This window comes from Crinia signifera, chromosome 19, assembly GCF_055691185.1.
Source record: "Crinia signifera chromosome 19, ASM5569118v1, whole genome shotgun sequence".
NCBI lineage: Eukaryota > Metazoa > Chordata > Amphibia > Anura > Myobatrachidae > Crinia > Crinia signifera.
This window is the reverse complement of record NC_139226.1, coordinates 63,050,609-63,076,569: the sequence shown is the minus strand read 5'-3', so window position 1 is coordinate 63,076,569 and position 25,961 is coordinate 63,050,609. Positions and strand designations below refer to the sequence as shown.

The 25,961-nt window shown below is 47.2% G+C and overlaps 1 protein-coding gene across 1 annotated transcript in view; it reads right to left on the bottom strand.

Moving 5' to 3' along the window:
- Positions 1-25,961, bottom strand: part of ALDH16A1 (aldehyde dehydrogenase 16 family member A1) — a 56,136-nt gene that overhangs the window by 22,993 nt on the left and 7,182 nt on the right. Inside the window, exons 6-11 of the mRNA XM_083162681.1 lie at positions 16,319-16,503; positions 14,539-14,691; positions 12,912-13,109; positions 8,500-8,598; positions 4,472-4,608; positions 329-434 (exon numbers count right to left, since the gene is read on the bottom strand). Coding sequence (XP_083018807.1) covers positions 329-434; positions 4,472-4,608; positions 8,500-8,598; positions 12,912-13,109; positions 14,539-14,691; positions 16,319-16,503 — 878 coding nt within the window. The remainder of the gene's footprint in view (positions 1-328; positions 435-4,471; positions 4,609-8,499; positions 8,599-12,911; positions 13,110-14,538; positions 14,692-16,318; positions 16,504-25,961) is intronic.

The following is a 25,961-nucleotide window of genomic DNA, read 5'->3' as shown; positions in this document are numbered from 1 at the left end:
CACATAACATTTAAGATCATGTCCATTCTTAGACAGGGTACTGTATGTAGTATACCCTGGGAATCTCCGCAGCAACCTCCAATACCACTAACTCTGTGTTATTACTTCACCTAACCCTCCCTTCTCACAGCCGAACCCTAAATTCTCCCTTTAAACTTATGTTTGGAATATCGCCTTTATAGATCCTGCCATACTCCAATAAGTGTTGGGATTCAGTCGCAGGTCTTCTGTTCACTGGTATCCAGAGCGCCATATTTTCTTGATCTTAAAACGGTCAGGAGACTGAGGATACCAGTATAGAATTGTAAAAAGCGTGTCTACCTCTTACCTCTTTCCCGCCATCACGACCAAATCCACTCTCCTTATATCCGCCAAAGCCAGCAGCTGCATCAAACATGTTGTGTCCATTTATCCACACAGTGCCAGCTTTAATACTGAAAACACAAATAACATGCTGGCTGGTAAAAGAATGCTTGGGCTGGTGTTCTTTATCATGATGTGTGAAGCAGTTTCAGTGGTTTTGTCATCACTCCAGGCCTGATTATTATAATTATTAATAATGATTATTTATATAGCACTTTTCTCCCAATAGTTTTACATTTGCATCTAGAGCACAAAATACTCAAAAAAAGGAAAAAAAAAACCTAAACATTTGAGTTGTATTCTTTTAGAAATTAAAAGGGCATTAGTGAAGCACATTAGTCTTGAGTCTGTTTTCGAAGGATTATAGAGTGGAAGATACTCGTACTGTGTGGAACAGCGAGTTCCATAGTGTCAGATTTGCAAAGCTGAGAGCTCAACTTCCCAGATGAATTCTGGGTACTGCTAATAATCCTTCATCTACAGATCACAGTCATTGAGCGGGGCAGGAAGGATGCATACTTTTGGACCTGGTCAGAATCTTAAAATAGATTCGGTACTCTTTACCTAGAACGGCGACCATCGCGACCATCGCGACCATCGAATGCACTAAAAATCGGGTGCGATGCGATGCCCGCGATTTCCCATAGGGACCAATGTTAAAAATGAGATTGGACCCGATTTTAGTGTTCAATGCCTCAATGCCCGCGATTTTTACATAGGAAACAATGTTAAATGGGCCACAGAGCCCAAATAGTCACCGTAAAGTCTGAAATGGCCCCCACAATTGTTAACGCCACCCCACGATCAACGTCAACCCGAAGCGTGGCGAGCGCAGCAAGCCCGCGAGGGGCGGCGGTACGCGTCCTCCGACCTTTTCATGCCCCACTATCCACGTCGGCGTGGAGTTGTGAATAGAATAGTGTGGCGAGCGCAGCGAGCCACCGAGGCCCGAAGCGTGGCGAGCGCAGCGAGCCCCGCGAGGGGACGCGGATACCTTCACAGTTATACGCGTCCCCTCGCGGGCTTCACAGGTGTCCGTGGCGATGCGGACACCTGTGAAGCCCGCGAAGGGACGCGTTTACCTGTGAAGGTATCCGCGTCCCCTCGCCACGCTTCGGGCCTCGGTGGCTCGCTGCGCTCGCCACACTATTCTATTCTCAACTCCACGCCGACGTGGATAGTGGGGCATGAAAAGGTCGGAGGACGCGTACCGCCGCCCCTCGCGGGCTCGCTGCGCTCGCCACGCTTCGGGTTGACGTTGATCGTGGGGTGGCGTTAACAATTGTGGGGGCCATTTCAGACTTCACGGTGACTATTTGGGCTCTGTGGCCCATTTAACATTGTTTCCTATGGCCAAATCGCGGGCATTGAGGCATTTAACAGTAAAATCGCGGTCAATCACCGTTTTAACATTGATCCCTATGGGAAAATCGCGGGCATCGCGTTGCACCCGTTTTTTATGTACCCGCGATTTTTTACCCCCGACGCCCGCGATTCCAATCGCGGGCGACCGTTCTAGGTAAAGAGTACCATAGATTCATTTTCCAAGCCTCCAGTGAAGGGAGTAGAGAATGGGTGTAATAGACTGACTAATGAATTTTGTACCATCTAAATTTACTAGCAGACCCTGTTAGAGGGCATTGCTGTAGTCTAGATGTAATAGGAACATGATTTACTGAAGTATTTACTGTAACCTTTAACATCATAGGCAGCTGTAATATCTTGGGCAAGTAATGGAAAGTCATACATAGAAGTGATGTCCAGAGTACTCAACACCCACTGGCCAGAATTCTTGGCTATTTTTTATATAAAATATAGCATAATGGCACAGTGGTGATAGCATTACTATCTGGACTGATTGTATCCAGGATCTATATATTGTAAGCGTGCAGCAGGGCTCTCCTTCCTCCAAGTCTGTCTGTTGTTACCCAGTTTGTTTTATCACTGTCTACTATTGTAAAGCGCAACGGAATCTGCTGCGCTATATAAGAAACTGTAAATAAATAAATAAATAAATATGCAGTTTAAAAAGTCTCTTTGTGCTGAATAATATGTTCAAGCTATATAAAAAACAAGTAACGAATGTGTGAACAAAAACATGCTTTTTAAAAATAGAATAAACTGGTATATAAATACAGTTATTACAAAAGAAAAATGGCCTTTTTAATAATATTTTAAATCAATAAAGATATTGATATTATTTTATTATTATCCTTCACAAGGGATCCGCAACTCTCAATTACAGAGTATATAAATTAATTACAGGTCAGCGCCGCCTCCCCCTAAGATAAAATTCCCCCACCGGTATAATGGAGCCTGATTGAAAATGAAGGACAGCTTTCCTGCCTATGGAGACTGTCTCCAGCCTGTGCTCCCTTACCCTGGTGGGCTAGTGGAATCCCTGCTGTGGAGGGAAGTCCACGCCAGCGCTGTGACCTGCTCCCACAGAGTACAGAGCATGAACAGCGATTTATGCTCTCCGAGAGAGCGCTTACCCTCCCGCGACCCAACCACACTGTACTGGAAGGTGTGGTGTCCAGCGGTGCTGCACTGGACCCTTCTTTCATCCACTCTGCCTGTGTATGCACCGCAAGGTGACAGGAAGTAATGTACACCGGCGGGGGTGATGGAGCAGTAGCGTTGTTGTTGCCATGACCACCGGTGCTACTCAATCAGTGTAAAAATATAAACATTTAAAATAAAAGTAAAATAGCTTGGGATTGCTAACAGGAATCCAGGAGAAAAGTACTGGTGCACCTGTTTCCTGCAGGCACCAACAAAAAAAATGACTGTCCTAGCATGGAGGCGGGGTTATAGGGGAGAGGAGCCATGTATGATGGAAAGCCGGTACTTGTGTATTATAGCGGCGCCCCCGATTTCCATCGCGCAATGTTTTAATCGCGTCGCATCGCATGCCATGCACCCGATGGCATGCGATGCAACGCGATTTTTGGCCCCTATACGATGAAAGATTGTATAAGCACCCTAAAGGGTGCTTTTAAGCACAGTAATGGGTGCTTACAATGTTAAATGCACCCCCATGCCACACCACGCTTCGGGTTCACGTTTATAGTGGGGGGGTGGCGTGGGGGTGCATTTAACATTGTAAGCACCCATTAGGGTGCTTATACAATGTTTAATCGCATTGCATCGCATTTTATGGCATTGTATGCCATACAATTTTAAAATTGTATGGCATTGTACAATATCGTGCGATATCGCGTCGCATCGCATACCATCGTATGCCTTATGGTATGCGATGGGCGCCGCCAAAATACACAAGTACCGGGAAGCCTAAAGGGTACTTGTTTCCCAGCATGGCGCCCCCGATTTTGATCTTACTGCATCTTATACATCTCATTGAATCGCATACAATATAGCGGCATGCGATACGATTTTTAAATGTACAAGCATCCAGATGGGTGCTTACAATGTTAAATGCACCCCCATTTTCAACGCCACCCCCACTATCAACGCCAACCTGAAGCGTGGCGATCATAGCAAGCCCGTGAGGGGCGGCGGTACGCGTCCTCCGACCTTTTCATAACCCCACTATCCACGTTGGCGAGCCCGAAGGGTGGAGAGCACAGCGCGCCCCGCGAGGGGACGTGGATGACTTAACATGTATTCCGCGTCCGCTCGCCTCGCCACACTATTTAAGATAAACTCCACGCCGACGTGGATAGTGGGGGTATGAAAAGGTCAGAGGATGCGTACCTCCGCAGCTCGCTACGCTACGGGTTGGTGTTGATAGTGGGGGTGGCGTGGACAATGGGGGTGCATTTAATATTGTAAGCACCCATCAGGGTTGTACAATTAAAAATTGCATCGGATCGCATGCCATTTGCTGGCATGCGATGCTGTGCGATATTTAATTGTACATTCCGGGTCATTTACCCGATTATCACATCGCATCGCATCGCATACCTTATGTAATGGTATGCGATGGGCGCCGTGCTAGGAAACAAGTACCGCCTAAAGCTTTGAAGAATTGGTGCCCAGTCCTCCGAATCCGCCTACAACCCCGATGTTAACCCTTTGGGACCCAGGAACCCTGAAGAAGAACGTTTAGATAACAAATCCATAGAATAAACAGCACTAAATGTACCTCACTGCTACCTCCAGAGCTAATGGGAGATTTTCGGTCCAGACACTTGCTGCTAATCCATAGGGGGTGTTGTTGCCCAGAGCAATGGATTCTTTTGCAGTGCGGAAAGTCATTGCAACCAAGACAGGTCCAAAAATCTGGTAAGAGCCAATAAATAAGAAGAACTTACAGTTGTTTTAAAAGATGCTCTTACAACTCATTGTTCAATGTAGAAAGGAAGCATAAAATGAATATGATAGTTTTAGCAGTGGAAGTCTATACATCCAAACCTCAGAGGTTGACATTATGATGTTATCTCTGGGGCCTCAAGCATGGATCTGCATCTGACTACAGCAGGGATACTCAACTCCAGGCCATGTGCACTGCCCGGACAGGTCATGTTTTCCTGTTGTTGTTGTTTTTTTTTGTTTACAGCAGAGTGCAAGGTTATAAGAAACAACAGGAGGGCACACGATCGCAAATTAAAGAGATGTAGTTCAGCACAATAAATCAATCAATTTATCCATCTATCTATTTCAGCAGCAGAGGAAAGTGGAGCCTACAGACGTGTCCTCATACACTAAAATAAATCCTGGTTCAGGATTGTATACTAATGCCTTTGCAGCTGTGATGCTCTACGCAGATACTGTGTGAATATATGAAAATGTCCCAGCCTTCAGGATTAGTATTGAGATGCCTATAGATGCCTTCTCAGATACAAGCAAGTGCCTTCACAGATACACGCAGCATGGGTATAATATCATTCAATTGTCACAGTCCTGAATAACTTGTCGCACAGAGTAGCCAGGGGACCTGAGACACAGGCGCCACGCGGGACTGCAGTAAAAGGCAGACTGCAGTAAAAGGCTGGGAAATGCCCCAAAAACATGGGTGTGGTATAGGGGTCCGACAGTCAGGATCCCGACAGTCATTATCCCGACTGGTCGGACCCAGACAGCATGGCGAGCGCAACAAAGCCCCTTGCGGGCATGGTGGCTCGCTGCACGAGCCACCTATTCTATTCTCCCTCTTGTGGACCCCCAAGAGGGAAAATACCCGATGGCCGTCGGGAACCCGGCTGTCTGTGTTTTGACAGTCGGGATCTCAACATCAGGCGAATGCCTGTTGCGATCCCGACTGTCAGGACCCCGTCCGGCACCCCAAAAACATGATGTGCCTGAAGTTTTGCCCCTATTACCTAACATAAATGGTCCCTGTCTATAAATGATTTTGTAAATAGATCCTCTCTGCCACAGTCATCACTAGTGACTTACATCATGCACAGTCAGGCATTAATTGCTGAATTCAGTAAATATTGGCATTGCGTACAATTCTAAATCAGGCCCTTTAGTCTGAGGTTGAATAAATCCATTAATGAAAATGGAAGTGAACCCTATACTGGATATTACACACTTAAGCTGGGGCAAATGTCCCTTTGATGTGCAAAAATCTAGTCAATCCATGCAAGAATATTCAGGATTTCTGTATGTGCAAACAGGAGGGATAAATACAGAGCCAACAAAATAGATTTTCTCACCCATGCATTTATAAAGAAATGCTGAAAACATGACCTGTACTTGAGGATTGCAGTAGAGCACTCTTGGAATAGGGTGTGATATATTTTGTCCACATTCATCATGCTGCCAGTATAGTGGCCACATAACGTAACTGTCATGCCTACACGACCACATCATCAATCACTGTCGATAATGATGAACGGTACTTATTTCCTAGCACGGCCACCCCGATTTCGATCGGGGTGGTCGTGTCGGAAAAATCGCGTCGGTCGCATCGCATGCGATTTGGTCGCATGCGATGCGACCGACCCGATTTTTTTTATTGAATCAAATGTGAATAGGGTCCCTGGGACCCGATTTTACATTGGATTCAATGTAAAATATTCCCTAGACCCCCAATTTTACAGCGTAAACCCCACCCCACGATTGACGTGAACCCGAAGCGTGGCGAGCGCAGCAAGCCCACGAGGGGCGGCGGTGCGCGTCCTCCGACCTTTTCATTCCCCCACTATCCACGTCGGCGTGGAGTTGAGAATATAAAGTTTGGTGAGCGCAGCGAGCCACCGAGCCCGAAGCGTGGCGAGCGTAGCGTGCCCCGCGAGGGGATGCGTATAACTTCACAGGTATACGCGTCCACTCGCCACGCTTCGGGCTTGGTGGCTCGCCACACTTTATATTCTTAACTCCACGCCAACGTGGATAGTAGGGAAATGAAAAGGTCGGAGGACGCGCACCGCCGCCCCTCGCGGGCTCACTGCGCTCGCCACGCTTCGGGTTCACGACGATAGTGGGGTGACGACGGGGCCATATATAATGTGAAATGGGTCATATTGGCCCATTTCACATTTTTTACTATGTGAGATGGACTTTATCAAGTCCATCTCATCTTGTGCCATTATAATGGCACAAGACCGACGCGATGCTCCCGATTTCAATGTTAAAAATTATTTTAACATTGAAGCCTATGGGGAAATTGCTGGCATTGCGTCGGTCGCGTCGGGGCCAATGTTAATGGTCGCGACCGACGCGATGCCCGCGATTTTCCCTTTGCCGGCAAAATGGACCTGATTTCAAAGGAAATCGGGTCCATCGCGGGCATCGTGTACCTTAACGTAAAAGGTACACGATGCCCGCGATTGTGGTCATTCTTGGAAACAAGTACCTGATGAACTGTTGACATGATTAGAACGTAGACAAAACAACCTTGTTAGCCTAGTGATGACTTACCTGGAACAGCAAGTCTGATAGTGACATCCTGAGGACTTCAAGCCGATCCTGTGGTGAGTATTTCCCACCGTCCCACCTAATGTCTAACTTTAACCTCCTCAACCACAGCCCAAACCTAACCCGCCCCCTAGTGCTTAACTCTACCTCTCTGCCGCCGCAATCTACCTCCAACCCTAACCATCTGGACCCTTCAGAATATTGATCAACATAGATCTCATAACGGTCAACATTATTAGTGTTCATTCTAGCACCCGCCATATTTAAAAACCCATGTTGTTCCTCTTCCCTGCCTGGGGTGTCGCTGTCTGCTGTGGTGTTTCTAGCACAGGTCTGGTTTACATATCAGTGCTGATATACAGATCATACTGTTGTAGAAGCACTACAGCAGACAGCGACACCCCAGGCAGGGAAGAGGAACTGCATGGGTTTTCAAATATGGCGGGTGCTAGAATGGACACTAATTATGGGGTCGATCCTATTAGCTCTGAAGGGTGCGAGGTGCCGTTCCAAAGCATTTAAATGCTGGAAACGGCACCGGAATTCACATTCGCAAATCATCCGCACCTGATAGGATTGACATCTATGACTACTGTACATTCCCCTGGCTTAGGTGCAACATATAGAACTGTATATTTGGAAAGATGTAGGAAACCACTAAGCTATTTTGGATCAGAGCCAACCACATCAGTGTATTTTATCACCCTCATCAGAACAAGTGGCCATTAATGCAACATGCTCCTAAGGTATAAACAAGCGAGCAGCTGATTCTGTAGATTACTAGATATTGTGATTATAGAACTGCAGACATCACCACCCAATCATGAACTAGCTATTAATTAATCCCAAAGATAAGGAATAAGTGGACAGACGTATTAAGCCGTAACAAGAGATAAAGTGGTTGATTTAAAAAAAAATACAGTGAAAGAAGTGTACAAATAGAATATCATTTCACTGCAATAAAAAAGTTTTGAAATCAAGATTTAACATGGAGGGTGATAAAGAGAGATAAAGGACCAACCAATCAGGTCCTAACTGCCAAGTTATAGGCAGTGTTTGAGAAATGACAGTTGGGAGCTGATTGGCTGGTCCTTTATTACCCTCTGCTTTATCTCTTGCTAAGGCTAAATACATTTGGTGGGCCCAAGGAGAGCAAATTTTGCAGGTTATTTTCTATACATAAAATAAAAAAATTATTTCAACATGAATATCACATTGATAAAAAAAGAGGTATCAATAAAAAAACATAAGACAGAGCCACTAAATATGATTATATCCATCTGAACACGCAAGTACTAGTATTCTTACCTCTTCTCTCACACAGCGAGATGTGGTGTCCACACCAGTGATCAGGGTTGCTGGATAGAATAAGCCTTTTTTAGGAAGAGGACCAGGAGCTTGGAACACCTAACCAACAAATAAATAAACGGGCAATGTAATAAATTAATACAATAAAGAGATTTTTGGTTACTTACAGTTAAATCCTTTTCTCTGAATCAAGCTGAAGGACACTAGACCAAAGTGGTTTCTGATGGGGACCACAAAAGCTGGCACTTAAACTGAATTGTAAATATAAGCTTCTCTCCCCTCTTCACCTCCCAGCAGGCTAGTGCAACTTAAAAAGAGCCTGGAAAGGAGAAGCACTAACCCAGTGAAACTGGAATAACCACAAGTAAACAGAACCACAGGGAAAATGTGTAAAGACTAAAGCTGCCCATAGACGGTCCGTTCTGTATTATGAGATGCGCGCTCCCGCGCATCTCATCGTACGGTACAAAAAGTATGTGCTGCATATATTTTTTGCACTAGCTGGTTATCACATCGCATCGCATGCACACTGCATGCACAAGGCATGCAATGCGATGCAATGTGTACTATATAAGTTCCAAACGGATCCGTTAAACGGACCATGTATGGGCAGCTTAAGACCCTCAGGACAGAGCAAAAGGGAAGGAACAGTGTCCTTCAGCCAAAGAAAAACAGAGAAAAAATCCAGATTGAGGGACACTTGACCATGGGACATTTAACAGTGGTACACAAAGGGGGGGGGATGATGCTCAGGTTGCCTGACGAGAGAACAGTACATGTTCAGTATTGGCATGTACTGCAAACCCAAGCAAACGTGTGGACAGAGGACTTGCCCTGCAGTCCTGCTCAGTGGAAAACTCATAATAGATGTGTAAGTAGTTGCCACCACTCAAGTAGAGTGCGCTGACACCAGGTCTGGAGCTGGATGTCACACAACAGAATAGGCCCAAGTAATGACAGAGAGGATCCACTTCACAGTGGTCTGCTTTGTAGTAAGCCAATCATGTGAGCATCATAGAGAACTAGAAGTGAATCCGTGCTATGGACAGAGGAAGCCCTGTCCAAATACTTCAGCAGAGCCTGGTCCATGTCGAAGAGAACCAGATCTTCCTGGTCCTGTGAAGTCCGCTAAGGAGAAAAAAAAAACAGAATGCCAATTTCCTGATTCATGTGAAAAGCAGAAACAACTTTAGCTTGGAAAGAAGGAACAATGTGCAGAAATACCCTATCATCACGAAAGACATCAAGCCCTCCAACTGGAAAACACTGCAAAGCTGAGGCAATGGCCACAACCAAAACCAGCTTCCATGTCACAAACTTCAGGCGACTGAATCTAGGCTCAAAAGGAGCCTTACAGAGAGCCAAGAGGATCAGATTGATATCCCACAGTACCACAGGTGGACAAAACCTGGCGGTTGAACCCGCAATAAAAAAGGTCCGAACTTCCAAAAAAAAGAAAAAGGCAGACACTACAAAATCTGCACCGTCAAGGAACAAAGCCATAAACTGGCCTCATAACTGGTCTGAAGGAAAACAAAGAAACAAGGAAGGTGAAACCGTGGTGTATGATAGTCATGAGTGTCACATCACAGGATGTAGATCTTCTAGACCCTGTAATAATTGTGAGATGAAACTGGTTTCCGGGCCTGCAACACAGTATGGATCACTGAAGGAGAAAACTGGCAGTTTGTGAAGGTCAGCGTACCAGCCACAGGGATTATCAGCACAAGTTGATCCATGACCCGCTTGAGCACCTGAGGCAAGATCGGGATCATGTGAAAAAGAGACACCAGCTGGCATCCACCACAAAGTTCGTTGGGACCCTGGACCTCACAAAAAAACTAAGGAACATTGAAATTGTAATTATAGGCTATGATGTCTGGAAGACCCCAATTTCAAATCAGTTTTTGGGAGACCTTTAGATGGAGTGACCATTCCCTATGGTTAAATGCAGTTCTGCTTAGGAAGTATTCCTCCCAAATCTCTATGCTCGGTATGAACACTGATGAGATTGCCAGAACAAAAGACACTGTCCAGGAATGTTGGCCACCTCAGTCATTGCCCCCATGCTCCTAGTGCCCTTTTGAATCACAGTACATATGTCACCTTGGCATTATCTTAGGGAATCCACTACTGAAGTCACTGATGAATGCTGGAAGACAAAACAAGAAGCAGAGATGAGAGGTCCTCCGTTTATCCCAAACAATTCTGGAGAATTTCAAACTGGTAATTCCTAAGAGTGAATAAGGGCATAATGATTGGTCTTGAAGGTGGAGACCATTGTATAATCCTTAAGAACCTGTACTACACACATGCATCTGCAACCGGGAAGCCAAATCAATGTCTTCACAGGGATATCACCTGAATATGGAATGACTAATACCTTCTTTGCTCATCAAACTCGCCATGATCTTTGTGAAAATCAAAGGACACGGAATGCACTTTTTCTACAACTGTACTCAAAGCACTTTACAGAAGCAAAATCATTGCACATAATACAGAAGATGTAAGTAATACAGCAACGGACAAGCCACACACACACACACACAATAAGAAAACTTTGAGTGCACAGTAAGCATAATGCAGGATTGGTGTACGCCAGAGGTTTCAAACGTGGGCCTCAAGGCACCCCAATGGTCCAGGTTTTAAAGTTTCATGATTCAGCACAGATAGTTAAACCATTCTGAGTAAGGTGCAAATTAAGTCACCTGTGGCCAAGCATGGATAAACTTAAAACTTAGACTGTTGGGATGCCTTGATGATGGTCTTTGGGAACTTCTGATATAGGCATTTTGGATAATAACTTCCACGGGTTGTGTATTACCTTGTACAGGATTACCTGGTGTGGATTACAGTAGGTTACCCTAGAAGAGATAACACAAAATCACACAGGTCCATGTATTTTTCATTGCATCCACAAGTGTACCAGATGAAGCAATGAGGTTACATTGTGGGAGGCCCAAAGCATATATTGGAAACTGACAGTTGTGTAGTACTATGATATACTCTGCATTGAAATATCAAAGTGAAGCACATCCTGCCCACAAAGAAACCATCCGAGGCAACCATCTTGGTGCACTGCGTAGGTCACGGCTGGCAGAGTGCGCATTACAAATATAGCAAAGATAGGGGTGGAAGTAGAGGGAAAAAAAGCACATGGTAAGAACACATTTGCAGGTAACAACGGCAAGTGGGAAAATTAGGATAACATTATTTTGCTAAAATTATACATGTTCTGGTCTCACAGGAGCAGTACGTGTGGGTATGAGAAAGTGGAAAGCACACTCAAGTCCAATGGAAATGTTCCTGCTGAGCCTTGTGCTTGTTGGATTATTCCAGTTTCCAGTAACTGAATAACCTTCTGAAAGGAAGTGTTTTGAAGAAAACGAAGGGCCCGCTGAATTGACACTAGCAGAGAAGACATCTGAGCCCTATCTCGCACAGGCTCGCAAACATATACTGATGCTCCCAAGTAAGTAATCCTTGGAAGAACCCCCCTAGAATTCCGCAATAGGACTGTCGGCCAAAGTCTGTATGGCTGAAAACACCCACACAGATGGCAGTAAAGAGCAGATAACCACTCCAGAACCAATAAGATAGACTATAAAGCCTCCTGAATTAGATTAGAAAGGGTTGAAGACCAGGGAAATGGAGCTACCTCCTTGCAACAATGCTTGAAACAACCCTCTGCCTCCACCAGGGAATCCAGTTCTAAGCAGTCAAAGGACTTTAAAACTGCAGCAATAAAATCCTCACATCCCTGACCAGAGAGAAAATCCATATCTTCGCCTTCCAGAAGAACTGCATCATTTGGAATTTTGCCCTCCTGCTCTTCTGAATCAAAGACCTACAATGGACCCTGAGAAGATTGAAGACAAATCCTCAGAAAACTTTTTTAGGAAACTTTTTAAACCTGAAAACGTGCTCCTCAGAGTTCCAACCCACGGTGGATCAAACGTTGGCTCAGTTAAACAGCAGAGCCGGGAAACCAGACTGCTGAAGCACTAGTAACTGCACCAAGTCACTGTCACTTGTATGGCTATTTGTGGACCCAGATGGGCCAATATAAGAAACTGTCAGACGCCCATTTTACTGTAAGGAAGGACTCAAGGACACGATTTTGTTCCCTTAGAAGAAAACATTTTTTTTACAGTCAGGGCAGCCAAACTGTGGAACTCTCTTCCTGTCGGCAGACACAATAAATAAGTTTAAAATAAGGTTGGATAAACATCTATTGGTTAAAAACACACAGGATTACAAGCAATAATCATGGTCTGTCCTTGAATATATCAGTGTACACTATGTATAGCAAGGGAGGAAGCTAATACACCAAGGTTGAACTGGATGGATGCAAGTCTTTATTCAGCCTTAAAAGCTATGTAACTATGTAACAATGTAATCCTGACACTTACCTCAGCACCTTCTGCACGCGCCTCCTCCACAAACTCAGTGATGGTTTTCTTTTGACTTTCATCCACTAGAGCTCCCATATCAATGTTTTTGTCCAGACTGTCCCCCACCCTCAGATGGGACATCCTCTGTTTGAGTCTGTGGATCAAATCATCAGCAATGTTCTCTTGCATGAGAAGGCGGGATCCTGCACTGCAAACCTGCATAGAAGGAACCCGGTTAATACAGCAGTGGTCTTACAATATATCACAGACATAAGCTTGTAGAATGTTAGTGTATAGAAATTCTTCAGGCAAACATGTACTGGGTATTAGTGCATTGATCAGAACAATCAAACACCCACAACTGTATGAGAGAATCATTTCTGTCCCGTATTCAGTGTATGTTTGATGTGAAACACCCCATACTACAGTATATGTATAATCATTTAAGCGTGCTTCCAGCTCAATAAAGTTCAGGCAAATAAGCCATAATACACTGCCCTAGTTGCCCAGCATTGACCGAGGCACAGTTCTGTGACTTGTGAATGTGTGTGACTGGTTGGATCCTAGCAGGCCACATATTTTTGAGTCAGCAAACAGGTTAACAAGAAAACCTGTTATGAAGTACTGTATGTTGTAAAGAAAGAGTAGGGTAGCCTTCAACATTTCCCAGACATTATCAGGCAGTTTTAGCTGGCACCTTCCTGAGAGGAAATAATTGATCAGTGGCTGATAGGAACAAGTTTCTAAAGTGCTTTATGTAATTCATGGCTGAATTTTGTCCACCGATACCCCTCTAGGACCTGCGACCCAGCAATTACCTGGCATTTTGAGTGTCAGGTCATTTTGCCGGGTGCAATTACTGCTAAAGTGCAGGGTCGGCGACCCAAGTTGACCCTTTCACTCCGAATAAATAAACGTGTTATTCAACAAATTACCGGATTGAAAAGTTTTAACCCGGCAATTTGCTGCTTGGTGTGAAAGGGGTATTCGTTACACCCTGAACTTTACAATCAGTCCACACATATGATGTAGAGCGTTAAATTGGGCAACCATGACTCGCCCATGGGAACGCCCAGCGTTCATGGATGTTCCCACGAAAATGCTGGGCATTCCCATGGAGATCGCCTGGTGACGTGGGCACCATGGGCGGGCAGCGGACATCCCTTCCTTCAGAGTGCACACGCACATCTAAGGTTGCTCTGAGCAACCTTAGATGTGCCTGTGCCTTCCACATCATTCGATGGTCGGCGACCATTGAATGATGTGGGTGTTCCCCCCAGCAGGCTGTGGATTAATGTTTGTGTCAAACATCCATTCGCAGCCAGTGCGTGTGAACACACGCTGCAAGGCGGGATTTGGTGGACTCGCAAGTCAGGAACCAGCTTGCACTACAGTGCCAAAGTCAATCACTTCAGCTTTCTAAGGAGGAGAACTGGACAGTGTTGTGCATGGTTTTGAGCAGCTTCAGCAGTGTTGAGTAGAAGGCTGAAAAAACATGGCTCAGGGTAACATTGGTAGAGGAGGGAGGCTTAGTAAAGGATCATATTTGCCATATTGGGGGTTAAGTTACCTTAAATTACATTTGTGTACATTTGATAACCCTTTTTATAGCAGCCAAATTTATAGTCACAATATTGTTACCTACCTGGCCTTGGTTAAACCAAATGGCATCCACAAGTCCTTCTACGGCACTGTCCAGGTCCGCTGTATCAAACACAATGAATGGAGATTTGCCACCTAGCTCCAGAGATAACTTTTTGCCAGTGCCGGCTGTTGCTTTACGAAGAGTGCGTCCAACCTGCCATAAAAGATACATCAAAGAGACTCTCAAGAACCACAAAGGTTTGTACTTAATGTTTACCAAATGAAAACTCTCTTACAGTCTATTGATCGCAGCAAATTTACATTTTGGATGTATTTTGTGACTAAAGATATTTTCTACAAGTTTCTTTTTTTATATTTACAAATGTTAGCAACAGTATCTGGATATAGAAAGTGGGTTTTCCTGGTAGCTCATCCGCAGATTGCTTCTGAGGCAGAAGGATGAATGAGGAGCAGCTCTGCCTTCTTCAGTCCTCTACATCTGCACTACAGTACAACCTTATAACATGTGTCAATAGATAGAGAAGCAGCTGCAGATTTATCACCGACTGACCAGGTGATCCTTTAAACTGGTTAACTTAATGAGAAAAAGTGAAAGTCTGGTCCAAAGAAACAACCATGGAGACAGTTTGCACCACAATATTCCTTGTTATAGCTGTGCATTACAGCAGCAGCTTATGAATGCAGTGAGCTCATGGTTTGGAGTCAAACAAGAAGAATCTGGGCACTGCAAAACCAGCTTTGGAGCCTCAATGACAAATGAGACTACATTTCCACCAAGGTGAACTATAAATGGCTCCATATGGAGAAAACCAAAAAGGCAAAGGAGCTGACCAGAGTCAGTGAGGAAATGCCTAGTAATATAAGTGGTGCAGCAAATATGGCAGAGCAATGGAGAAATGAGACAAGGAGCTATAGTTACATATACAGCGACTGCGGGCTGCTTGGAGTGTTGGGGCCGAAAATTTAAAGCTGCACTTCAGTATCAACCACCACAATTATAGATAAGGTGCAGTTCTGAAGGTTATTGGAAGTAAAAAACGGTGGGGAGGTCGCAATTCTAGGAGTGCTACTTGCTATGCACTGCAGTGGCTGGCTCCACTATTTAGACTCTATCTCCCTGTACTTGTAAACTGAACTCACAATAGAACATTTAGTTTAGTTTTTCTTTCAAAGCAAAACAGCATGAAGACAGACAGATGGGCATAACTTTCAAAAAATATTAACTTTTTGAGAGATACAAGTTAATGACAGGATGCGGTCATTTGGTCTACAGCATGATGGCCGACATGGTTCTAGGTCAAAAGGTCATTAGTTCGACAGTCAAAAGTCGACATGGGGGTTTTCACTGTTTTTTTGAGCCGACAGGTGGTATTTCATGCTCTACCATCCACTAGGGCATGGTGGGAGAATAAAATAGTGTGCCGAGCGCAGCGAGCCACCGTGCCCGACACATAGCGAGCACAACGAGCAATGTGAGGGGATGCGGTGCAATTTAAACGGTGTCCATGTCGACATTCAGGTCGCAAAAACTGTGAATACCCCATGTCAACCTAGACATTGTCAAACTTACGACCTGTCAAACTAATGACCTATCGACCTATAACCATATCGACCTTTTCCCATGTCGACCATCATGCTGTAGACCAAATGATCCCAACCTGTTACTAACAGTAGGGCTGCAACTAGGATTTTACTTGGGCTCTACTGCTAATTTGAGGTATTTAATAAAAGCCAATTTAAAAATAGCCCTGGATCGTGCAATCGGGACATAACTTGGTTAATCTGTAAACAAGAACAATATATCCAGCCATGATCATTACCTCTGTAGAGCCAGTAAATGCTACTTTATCCACATCAGGATGAATGGCCAGTTTCTCACCAAAGGCCCCATTGCCAGTGACCACATTGAAGACACCAGGCGGAAGGCCAGCTTCTGCACAGATCTCTGCCAGGAGCAGAGCTGTCAACCGAGTATATGTGGCAGGTTTCAGTACTACAGTATTTCCTAGAACACAGATAAGAATAGGTGGAATTAGTTCCAAAAAAGAATACAGTAAGTACATCCATTGCATCCTCCTAAATGCACAACAAACTTACTAATACATCCCTTTATCTGATACCATAGGGGACACTGCAGTTACACAGGGGTATAGACAAATGAGTGGAGAATGGCACTTTAAACATTCTGAAGTGCAAAAGTTTTCTCCTCCCCCTCTATACACCTCTGGCCTCCGCTAAGATTAACTAAGTTCGAGAAGAGATGGAGAGCAGGGAAAAGTCACAGGAAGGAAGAGAAAAATACATAGGAACCAACCACAAAGCACAAAAGGGCTGACACCCCCCACCCCCCCCCCCCCCCAACCCCAATACCTTCATCAACAGTTTTAAATAGATAAATAGGTCCTTGAGGTAAGGCACAATGATTATCCCCAGAGATAACAGGTAAGCAATCATCACCTTACATAGAAACATAGAATTTGACGGCAGATAAGAACCACTTGGCCCATCTAGTCTGCCCCTTTTTTAAACATGTTGGGGGAATTTACTAAAGGAAATTTGTAAAAAATATGTGTATTTGTATCCAGAAACACACCCACTTTTGACATTTACCATCCCGAAAATACGGCAATTCACATTCGAATTGATAGCACATCAATACGACTACGAATTGCCGCACCCCTGGGACAGCAAATGTCAAAAACACAGGGGGCTGAAAAAAACACAGGGTTAGTAAAACAGGGGGCTGATAACAGGCCAAAGGGGACAGCCTGAAATTGGAAACCAGAGTTAAAAATGGAAAAATAGAGGAATGCTTGGTGAAGTTCCCAAATTGGAAATGTGGAGTGGTAAGCACCCCTGATATCCAACTAAACAACAAATTCTCTGACTCCCACATCACCAAGTGTGGGGATTTTATCTTGAACTGGTGAGATTGAATGAACATTTAAGGATTTGACACTCAGATTGATGTAAAAACCCTGAGCCCTTTGATGAACTGGGATCAGAAATGAGACCCTGGAGGTAAGAAGCTTGTCTACTGTCAGTGGTGAAAATACAAACTGGGGGAGAGGAAAGAACCTACAGTATCTTGTAACCTTCCTTGCAAGATTTCAAACCCAGACATATAAACAGGTCTGAGACCAAACATTTTTTAAATTTAATAGGCAAGCTTTTAGCATGGGGGCCCCCAGGTGGGACAGAAGACCACCATGCTGCTTGTTTTTCTTCGTGCTTGGGAAGACAGGCAGTGCCGGATAGATTTTTCCTCCTCTGGCAGCAGACAGGTTAACTCTGGGTCTTGAATCATTTAAGATGAATGCAAAAAGGCACTTTTTTCCCCTGAACCAAAAGGCAATAACATTTTCCAGTTCGGGACCAAACAATACATCCCATAAAAAAGGGAAGGGCCCAGGGCAGGTTGGACTGTGCCATAAGACACAGTGTGCGGCCACTGCTGAAGCTGAAATCCTAAAACAGCCCTGGACAACCTGTGGCTCTCCAGCTGTGAAACTACAAGTCCCAACATGTACTGCCACAGTTTTGCTCATAAGGAATTCCTAAACTGTGGAAGGGTATGCTCGGATAAGGGGATTTTTGTCCTTACCTGGAAAATCCTTATTTCTGAATCCTTTGGTGGACACTGGGACAGTGGGAAGGGGGCGGAGCCATGGCGACAGGCACCAAGTAGCTAACACTTTAGTGGTGCAGCCCAGGCCCCTCCTTCCCCACACTCCATCCTAGGTCAGTTTAGACTACCACCGGACTTAGGAGCACAGGAAAGGAGAGAATGAAAGAAAGAAAAAGAGAGATCTTGTATTACCATGAACAAGAGCATTCCTTAAAACCAACCCATCAGCCGATCAGGGGCGTCTGGGCGGGCGCCCAGTGTCCACCAAAGGATTCAGAAATAAGGATTTTCCAGGTAAGGACAAAAATCCCCTTATTTCCTTCATGCCATTGGTGGCCACTGGGACAGTGGGACGTCCCACCGCTGTCCCCTCACGGGAGGGAACGCTCCTGAGCTGCAGAAAGAACGCCACGGCCGAACGCAGAGTCGACCTCAGTGAAAGTATCAAACCTGTAGTGGCGTATAAAAGTGTGCATGGAAGACCATGTGGCTGCGCGGCACAGCTGTTCTGCGGAGACTCCTGAAGCCGCAGCCCACGATGATCCTACCGAGCGAGTGGAATGGGCCGTGAGCCCTGCTGGCGCCGGCCTATTCGCCAGGAGGTATGCCTGCTGAACCGTAAGCCGCAACCACCTGGCAATGGACTGTTTAGATGCGGGCCAACCCCGCTTCTGATGATCATAAAGAACAAACAAAGCTTCTGTTCTTCTAATCTCCCTGGTCCTATCCACATAGATGCGAAGGGCCCGAACCACATCGAGAGCCCCTCCACTTCTTGAATCCTGGAAAGCAGGAACCACGATTTCTTGGTTTACGTGAAACCTGGATACCACTTTTGGCAGGTAACCCAACCTGGTACGGAGGACTGCCCGATCTTGGTGGAAAACCAAAAACGGTGGCTTGCAAGATAGAGCGGACAAATCCGAGACCCGCCTAGCTGACGCAATTGCCAGAAGGAAACACACCTTCCATGAAAGCCAACGCAACTCCACTGACTCCAGAGGCTCAAACGGAGCCACCTGAAGAGCTCTCAGAACCAAAGGCAGATCCCACGGGACTACGGGACTCCGAAAGGGAGGAGTCACGTGCATGACCCCTTGGAGGAAAGTGCGAACCTCCGTCCTTGTCGCAATGCGCCTCTGAAACAGAACCGAGAGCGCCGAGACCTGTACCTTCAAAGTGGAATGTTGAAGGCCCAAATCCACTCCCGACTGTAAGAAGGCCAAAACCTTGGGCAACGAGAACCTCCTTGGATTCTTCTCGTGCTCTTCACACCAGCGAAAGAAAGAACTCCAGATTCTGTAGTAGACCTTTGCTGAGGACGGCTTCCTGGCCGCTATCATAGTTCTTATCACCGAATCTGAGAACCCCCTGTCTCTTAAGATCTCCCTCTCAAGAGCCAGGCCGTCAAATCGAGACGAGCTAGGTTGGGATGTTGACAGGGTCCCTGAGACAGAAGGTCTGGCCGGAGAGGTAACCGCCACTGAGGTTCCTCCGCCATGAGCCGGAGATCGGCATACCAGGCCCTGCGTGGCCAGTTTGGGGCCACCAGGATTACCCTTACCCGTTCCCGCTTGAGTCTTCTTAGGAACCGAGGAAGAAGAGCCACTGGCGGGAAGGCGTACACCAGATCGAACGGCCAAGGTGCCGACAGAGCGTCGACCAGAAATGCGCCTGGATCCCGAGTCCTGGACCCGTAGCAAGGCAACTTGTGATTCCACCGGGATGCCAGGAGATCTATCTGAGGCCTCCCCCAACGGAGGGTTAGAGAGTGAAACACCTCTGGATGAAGAGACCATTCTCCGGAGTGGATCTCTTGGCGGCTCAGAAAGTCTGCTTCCCAGTTTTCGACGCCGGGAATGTACACTGCCGACAATGCCAAGAGGTGACGTTCTGCCCAACGAAGAATTGGCTGTACCTCCAGAAAAGCTGCTCTGCTCCGAGTTCCCCCCTGGTGATTGATGTATGCCACCGCCGTGGCGTTGTCTGTCTGTACCTTGACTGCACGAGAGCAAATCAGGGGGGCCGCCTGGAGAAGGGCTAAGTAGATCGCCCTGAGCTCTAGAATATTGATCGGCAACCCCGACTCCTGGTGGGACCAAACTCCCTGGTAGGATCGGTCCTCCACCACCGCTCCCCAGCCCCTGAGGCTGGCGTCTGTCGTCAAGAGTACCCAGTCGGAGACTAGGAAGGGCCGTCCCATGGACAGGTGGCGTGGCTTGAGCCACCAGAGCAACGATAGTCGAACCTCCTGAGAGAGTACTATCTCCTGCCTCTTCAGAGCCTGTGGCGAACGGTTCCAATACTTGAGGATCTGGTGTTGCAACGGACGAGAGTGAAATTGGGCAAATTCCACCATCTCGAAGCACGAGACCATCTTGCCCAAAATCTTCATACATAGATGAAGAGAGACTCTCCTGTGCTTGAGAAACCCTCGTAAGAGGGCCTGCAAAGCCAGCCGCTTCTTGTCTGGAAGATAGACCCTCTGGGCCTGGGAATCCAGACGCGCTCCCAGATGTATCATCTCCTGGGAGGGTTCCAGGCTGGACTTGCGCCAGTTCACTAGCCAACCGTGAGCCTGGAGCAGGTCCAGCGTAATGCCTAGATGTTGTAGGAGTAGTTCTCTGGACTGTCCCAAAATCAGAAGGTCGTCCAGATAAGGCAGAATCCGCACTCCCTGGAGGTGAAGGAAGGCTGCCATAACTCCCATCACCTTCGTAAAGACTCTTGGTGCTGTAGAGATTCCGAAGGGTAGAGCCCGAAATTGGACATGAAGATCCTTGGTTGCAAACCGGAGGTACTTGCGGTGATCCGGATGTATCGGAACATGCAGGTATGCATCTCTGATGTCCAGAGATACCATGAAATCCCCCGGCTCCATTGCCTGTATAATGGACCGGAGGGACTCCATGCGAAACCGCGGAATGTTCAAGTAACAATTGAGATCCTTGAGATTCAGGATTGGTCGGAATGAACCATCCGGCTTCCCGATCAGGAATAAATTGGAGTAATAGCCGTGGCCCCTCTGCTGAGGAGGAACCACTTCTATCACCCGAGACTGGAGAAGAGTCTGAACGGAGGCGCTGAGAGCCTCCGCCTTCAGAGGACAGGCCGGGCGGCCCGTGATAAAGAATCGGGTCGGCGGACGCCTGTTGAAGGAGAGATAGTATCCTTCCGACACGATACTCAAAATCCAATTGTCCGATGTCGTCTCCCTCCATCTGTTGGCAAAATGGAGGAGGCGAGCCCCCACCGGCAGGGAGTCGACCTGAGGGGTCCCCGAGTCATTGGGAGGCCTTCTCCGGGGCCTTAGGAGGCTGACGTTTGCCAGACTGGGACTGTCTGCTCCTACCAAACGACTCCCTCCTGGGAGGACGGCTTCTTGTTGAAGATTGTCCCCTCGGCTTTCCCTGCGGCCGAAAGGAACGAAAGGACTGCTTCGGCTTAGAGGGTGCCGACGGGAGGAAGGCTGTCTTGGAAGTGGCTACCGTAGTCACAATTTTGTCCAGCTCCGGACCGAAAAGCATATCGCCCACAAAAGGAAGGGCCTCCAGTGCCTTTTTGGATTCTGCATCCGCATTCCAAGTGCGGAGCCACAAGGCTCTTCTGGCTGCAACCGAAGACGCCGAGATCCTAGAGGCTAACGTAGCCGTGTCCAGGGCCGCCTCGCCCAAATACGTGGAGGCTTCTCTGATCTGGTCCACCAGAGAAAGCAGCTCCGACCTGCGTATGCCTGACGAAATGTTCTCCGTCAACATATCTGCCCATTTGCCTACCGCCCTAGCCACCCAGGCCGAGGCCAAAGCTGGCCTATTAAGCGTACCCGCATGAGTAAAGATAGATTTAAAGACATGTTCCATCTTTCTATCCGTGGGGTCCTTTAGAGCCGCCACAGTGGGAATAGGCAAGGTAGTAGCCTTTACCAGCCGGGCTATGTGGGAATCCACCTGAGGCGGGCGTTCCCATTTCGTGCGCCCGTCTGCCGGAAAGGGATAAGAAGAAACCATCCTTTTAGAAATTGTAAATTTCTTATTAGGAGCAGACCAGGCCTTTGCCAGATCTCCTTCCAGCTGCGTTGAAGATGGGAACACAGCCGGATCCTTCTTCTTGCGCTTAAACGAGGGTGCCTCCTCCGCAGGGGGTTGGTCTGGCTCCTGTATGTTTAAGCAAGAGCGGACCGCCCTCGTCAGGGTCTTCCGGGTCATCCAGGTCAACAGGGTCATCTGTGTCCGCCTGGTCGTCCTCTGAAGTATCCGTCCCCGTAGAGTCAGCTCTCTGGGTGCGGGCTCTGGGGTTCTTGCGCTTGCTAGCGGCACCCAGCAGGTTCTGTAGAGAGGAGGAAACCTGAACCAGTCCCTGCACTGAGGAAGAAAGGCCCTGTACCCAAACAGGCTCAGGCGCCAGCGTCAGCAACTGAGGCTGGGACTGCGTAAGCGGAGCCGGTTGAGCTGGTGGAAGAGTCGCCTGTGAAGGCTGACTCAGCACTGGTGGGGGCTGAGGGTGTGAACGGGAAGCGGCTAGCTGTTCAGCAAGGTCCCTCATGGCTGACGTCAGGGCCTGCGCCCAACCCGGTTCCCCGGAATGGGATGCCTGTGACGGGGCCGAATCCACAGAGTCCCCACCATTACAGCGTGCACACACACCCCCATGGTCTGTCGAGGTGGAAGAAAAATTCTCCTTGCACCTAACACACTTAAAGGCCCTCAGGGCAGGAGCGTCCCCTGACCGCGAAGGTCCTGTGGACTTTGAGCCTGACTTAGAAGTCATGGCTATGCTCTATTGCACTTCAATACAAGACAGAGTGAATAGAGAGATTTGCACAGAAAAAAACCCCTATATAGAGAGGGGTGTGAAAACACAGCACTGAACACCTCAAGGGTGCAGTGTCAATGTAATACAACCTGACCCGTCTGGAGACCGGGGAAGGAAGGGTGCCACAGTGTCCACACAAAAGCTGCTTTTGCTGCTGCTCCTCTGCACCGATGTGTGACAGAGTCAAGCCTCCATTAGGACAGGACGCTGGCAGTCCCCGGCGGGAACTCATATAGAGGCTCCCTGCCGGGGATTGGGCGGGGAGGAGGTGAGGGACCTCCCCCCCTCCTGGAACCTTGCCAGGGCTGAGAAAAAATATGGCGGCCCCCACCGCTACAAAAAACAGCCCTAGTGGTCTAGTGGCCTCGGTTTCCCCTGTGGGGACCGAGTGTCACTGCCAGGAAACCGCCGGGAGCGCACCAACCCCCGGCGGCTAAGTGCGCTGGGCTCCCTCCCTCCGGCATCTACATCTAGACGCCTAGTTGCGGTCACCGTTGCGAGACAGAGTCAAGCTTCCCTCGGGAAGCCTCTCTGCCTCGCGTCTCATTGCGGTCACCGTTGCGGGACAGAGTCAAGCTTCCATCGGGAAGCGTCTCTGTCTCGCGTCTCCCCCAGCCGCGATACCGCTGCGTGCTGTGGGGAGGGAGGGGGGGAAGTGCGGCTTACCTGCTCCGTGGCGCACGGTCCCTCTGTGCTGGGACCCAGCCTGCAGGTCCGTGGCAGTTCACGACGAGCTGGCTCCGGAGCAGGTGAGCAGCCTGGGTGGTCCACCCGGCTTGCTCACCGCAAGTGTAAAACAAAAAAAAAAAAAAAAAAAACTTTTTTTAAAAAACGCTGCAGAAAACTGCAGCAGCTACTAAAAAACGTGCCTGTGCTCCTAGGCACCAAGAAAAAACTGACCTAGGATGGAGTGTGGGGAAGGAGGGGCCTGGGCTGCACCACTAAAGTGTTAGCTACTTGGTGCCTGTCGCCATGGCTCCGCCCCCTTCCCACTGTCCCAGTGGCCACCAATGGCATGAAGGAAATATGTAGTTTCACAAGAACTAGAGAGCCACAGGATGGACAGAGGAGTCCTAGAACATACCTGGCGTACATCCATGGTTGCATCTACAATATACCACCAACTCCCTAATATGCTATGGAATTTATAAGAAGCTACAACTCTTCTAAGAGGAAAACCCCAGCACAGCCAGCAGAGCAGGGGTGCCCGATTGGCTGGTACCATTGGCCAGGATGTAATGGCAGCTCCCTCTGTCACTACTGTGAAGGGATCTCACGGTCCTGTTGGGCTGGGGGGACCTGCAATTGTACTGCCCACCCATTTTCTATCCACTGGGTTGGCGTACATCCATGGTTGCATCTACAATATACCACCAACTCCCTAATATGCTATGGAATTTATAAGAAGCTACAACTCTTCTAAGAGGAAAACCCCAGCACAGCCAGCAGAGCAGGGGTGCCCGATTGGCTGGTACCATTGGCCAGGATGTAATGGCAGCTCCCTCTGTCACTACTGTGAAGGGATCTCACGGTCCTGTTGGGCTGGGGGACCTGCAATTGTACTGCCCACCCATTTTCTATCCACTGGGTTGGGATATTCTCATTACTGACTTGACTGCCAGGGCACGGAGAGCACAGAGAGTCCAGTAATCCTGCAGCTAGGATCTGAACAATGACCTCAGCAAGCAGCAACGGGTCCCCTCATGTGGCTCCTACAATGCAGGCAGACTATAAATGTAAATGGCCGATGACAGAGCTAAGAAGCACCCGGCTTTCCGGCACTTAATCTAAACTGGGGCCAGTGGGATATGGAGGGGGAAGAGCAAACTTCTATTATTCTCTTTAAACTGGGACAATAATGCATTACACAGGTTCTGTGGCTGGTTGACTTTAAACCTACATTTCTCCTGGTTTTAAATCAGCCTTATGCCGCCCATACTTGGTGCGATTCCCGGCGGTACGATGTGTGCTTTGAGGTGCGCGCTCCCACGGCACCTCATCGCACAGTACAAAAATATGTGCTGCACATACTTTTTGTACTTGTTTTTCATCACATCGCATCGCATTGCATGCACAAGGCATGCAATGCGATATGATGGATGCTATTTAAGCCCAGAACGCACGCCGGGATCGCAGCGTGTATGGGCAGCTTTAGAACTGTTTATGCTTTTAAATGGTGGGATGAATTAAAATTGCAGTAAAATGAATAATCTCTGTGTGAAGCTATCTTGCAGCAATCCTGACCCTCTTTGTGGAAAGATAAGTTAATGGTTTTTATCTTGTACTGTATGTGTGTGTTTAAACCATTTAACTGCAATAACAAATCTTTGTATTTTCACCTTTATATCTCCATTGTGTGGAATTTTTATGGGACCACTGTATTCCTAATCAGGTTATTTACATTTTATGATTTTTACTTAAAATTGCTATTTAAAAATGGTGCACATTATGTAGTATTTAGGATTTAATTTTTCATGTATCATTTATTTGACGTTGCTTTGTGTATGTTTGACACTTCACCCTATCACACAAGCAGGCGCTCCTTTCTTCCTTTATTACATTTTGAACTTGTGTGTTCACCAGCACACCACTCTACTGATCACACACCCAGGGAGGAGTGCTGTAAAGCCTTTTATTGTAGTCATTTATATTCTTCACCTCAGGTTTGAAGTCCCATACACACTAGGCGATATTGTGAACAATATCACTCATAAAGGGCTTCTGAGCGATATTGTTCACAATATGGCACCGTTAAAAGATAATTTACGTCTTCCAAACATTCAGGTCAACTTGGCAATGTAGCAAAACAACCTGCATGCCCTGGTCATGTCACTGAACGATATCGGCGGCCGATAACATTCAGTTTGTATGGATAATATCAGCTGCCCGTGGCCATGGCCGATATGGTTAAGTATATTGCCCGTGCCTCCTGTCATGAGTGTGGATGGGGCTTAACTTGTATTTTTAGCACTACCTGGGCACTCCCAGATCTATTTTTTCTAGATACCGTATATAGCTTTATA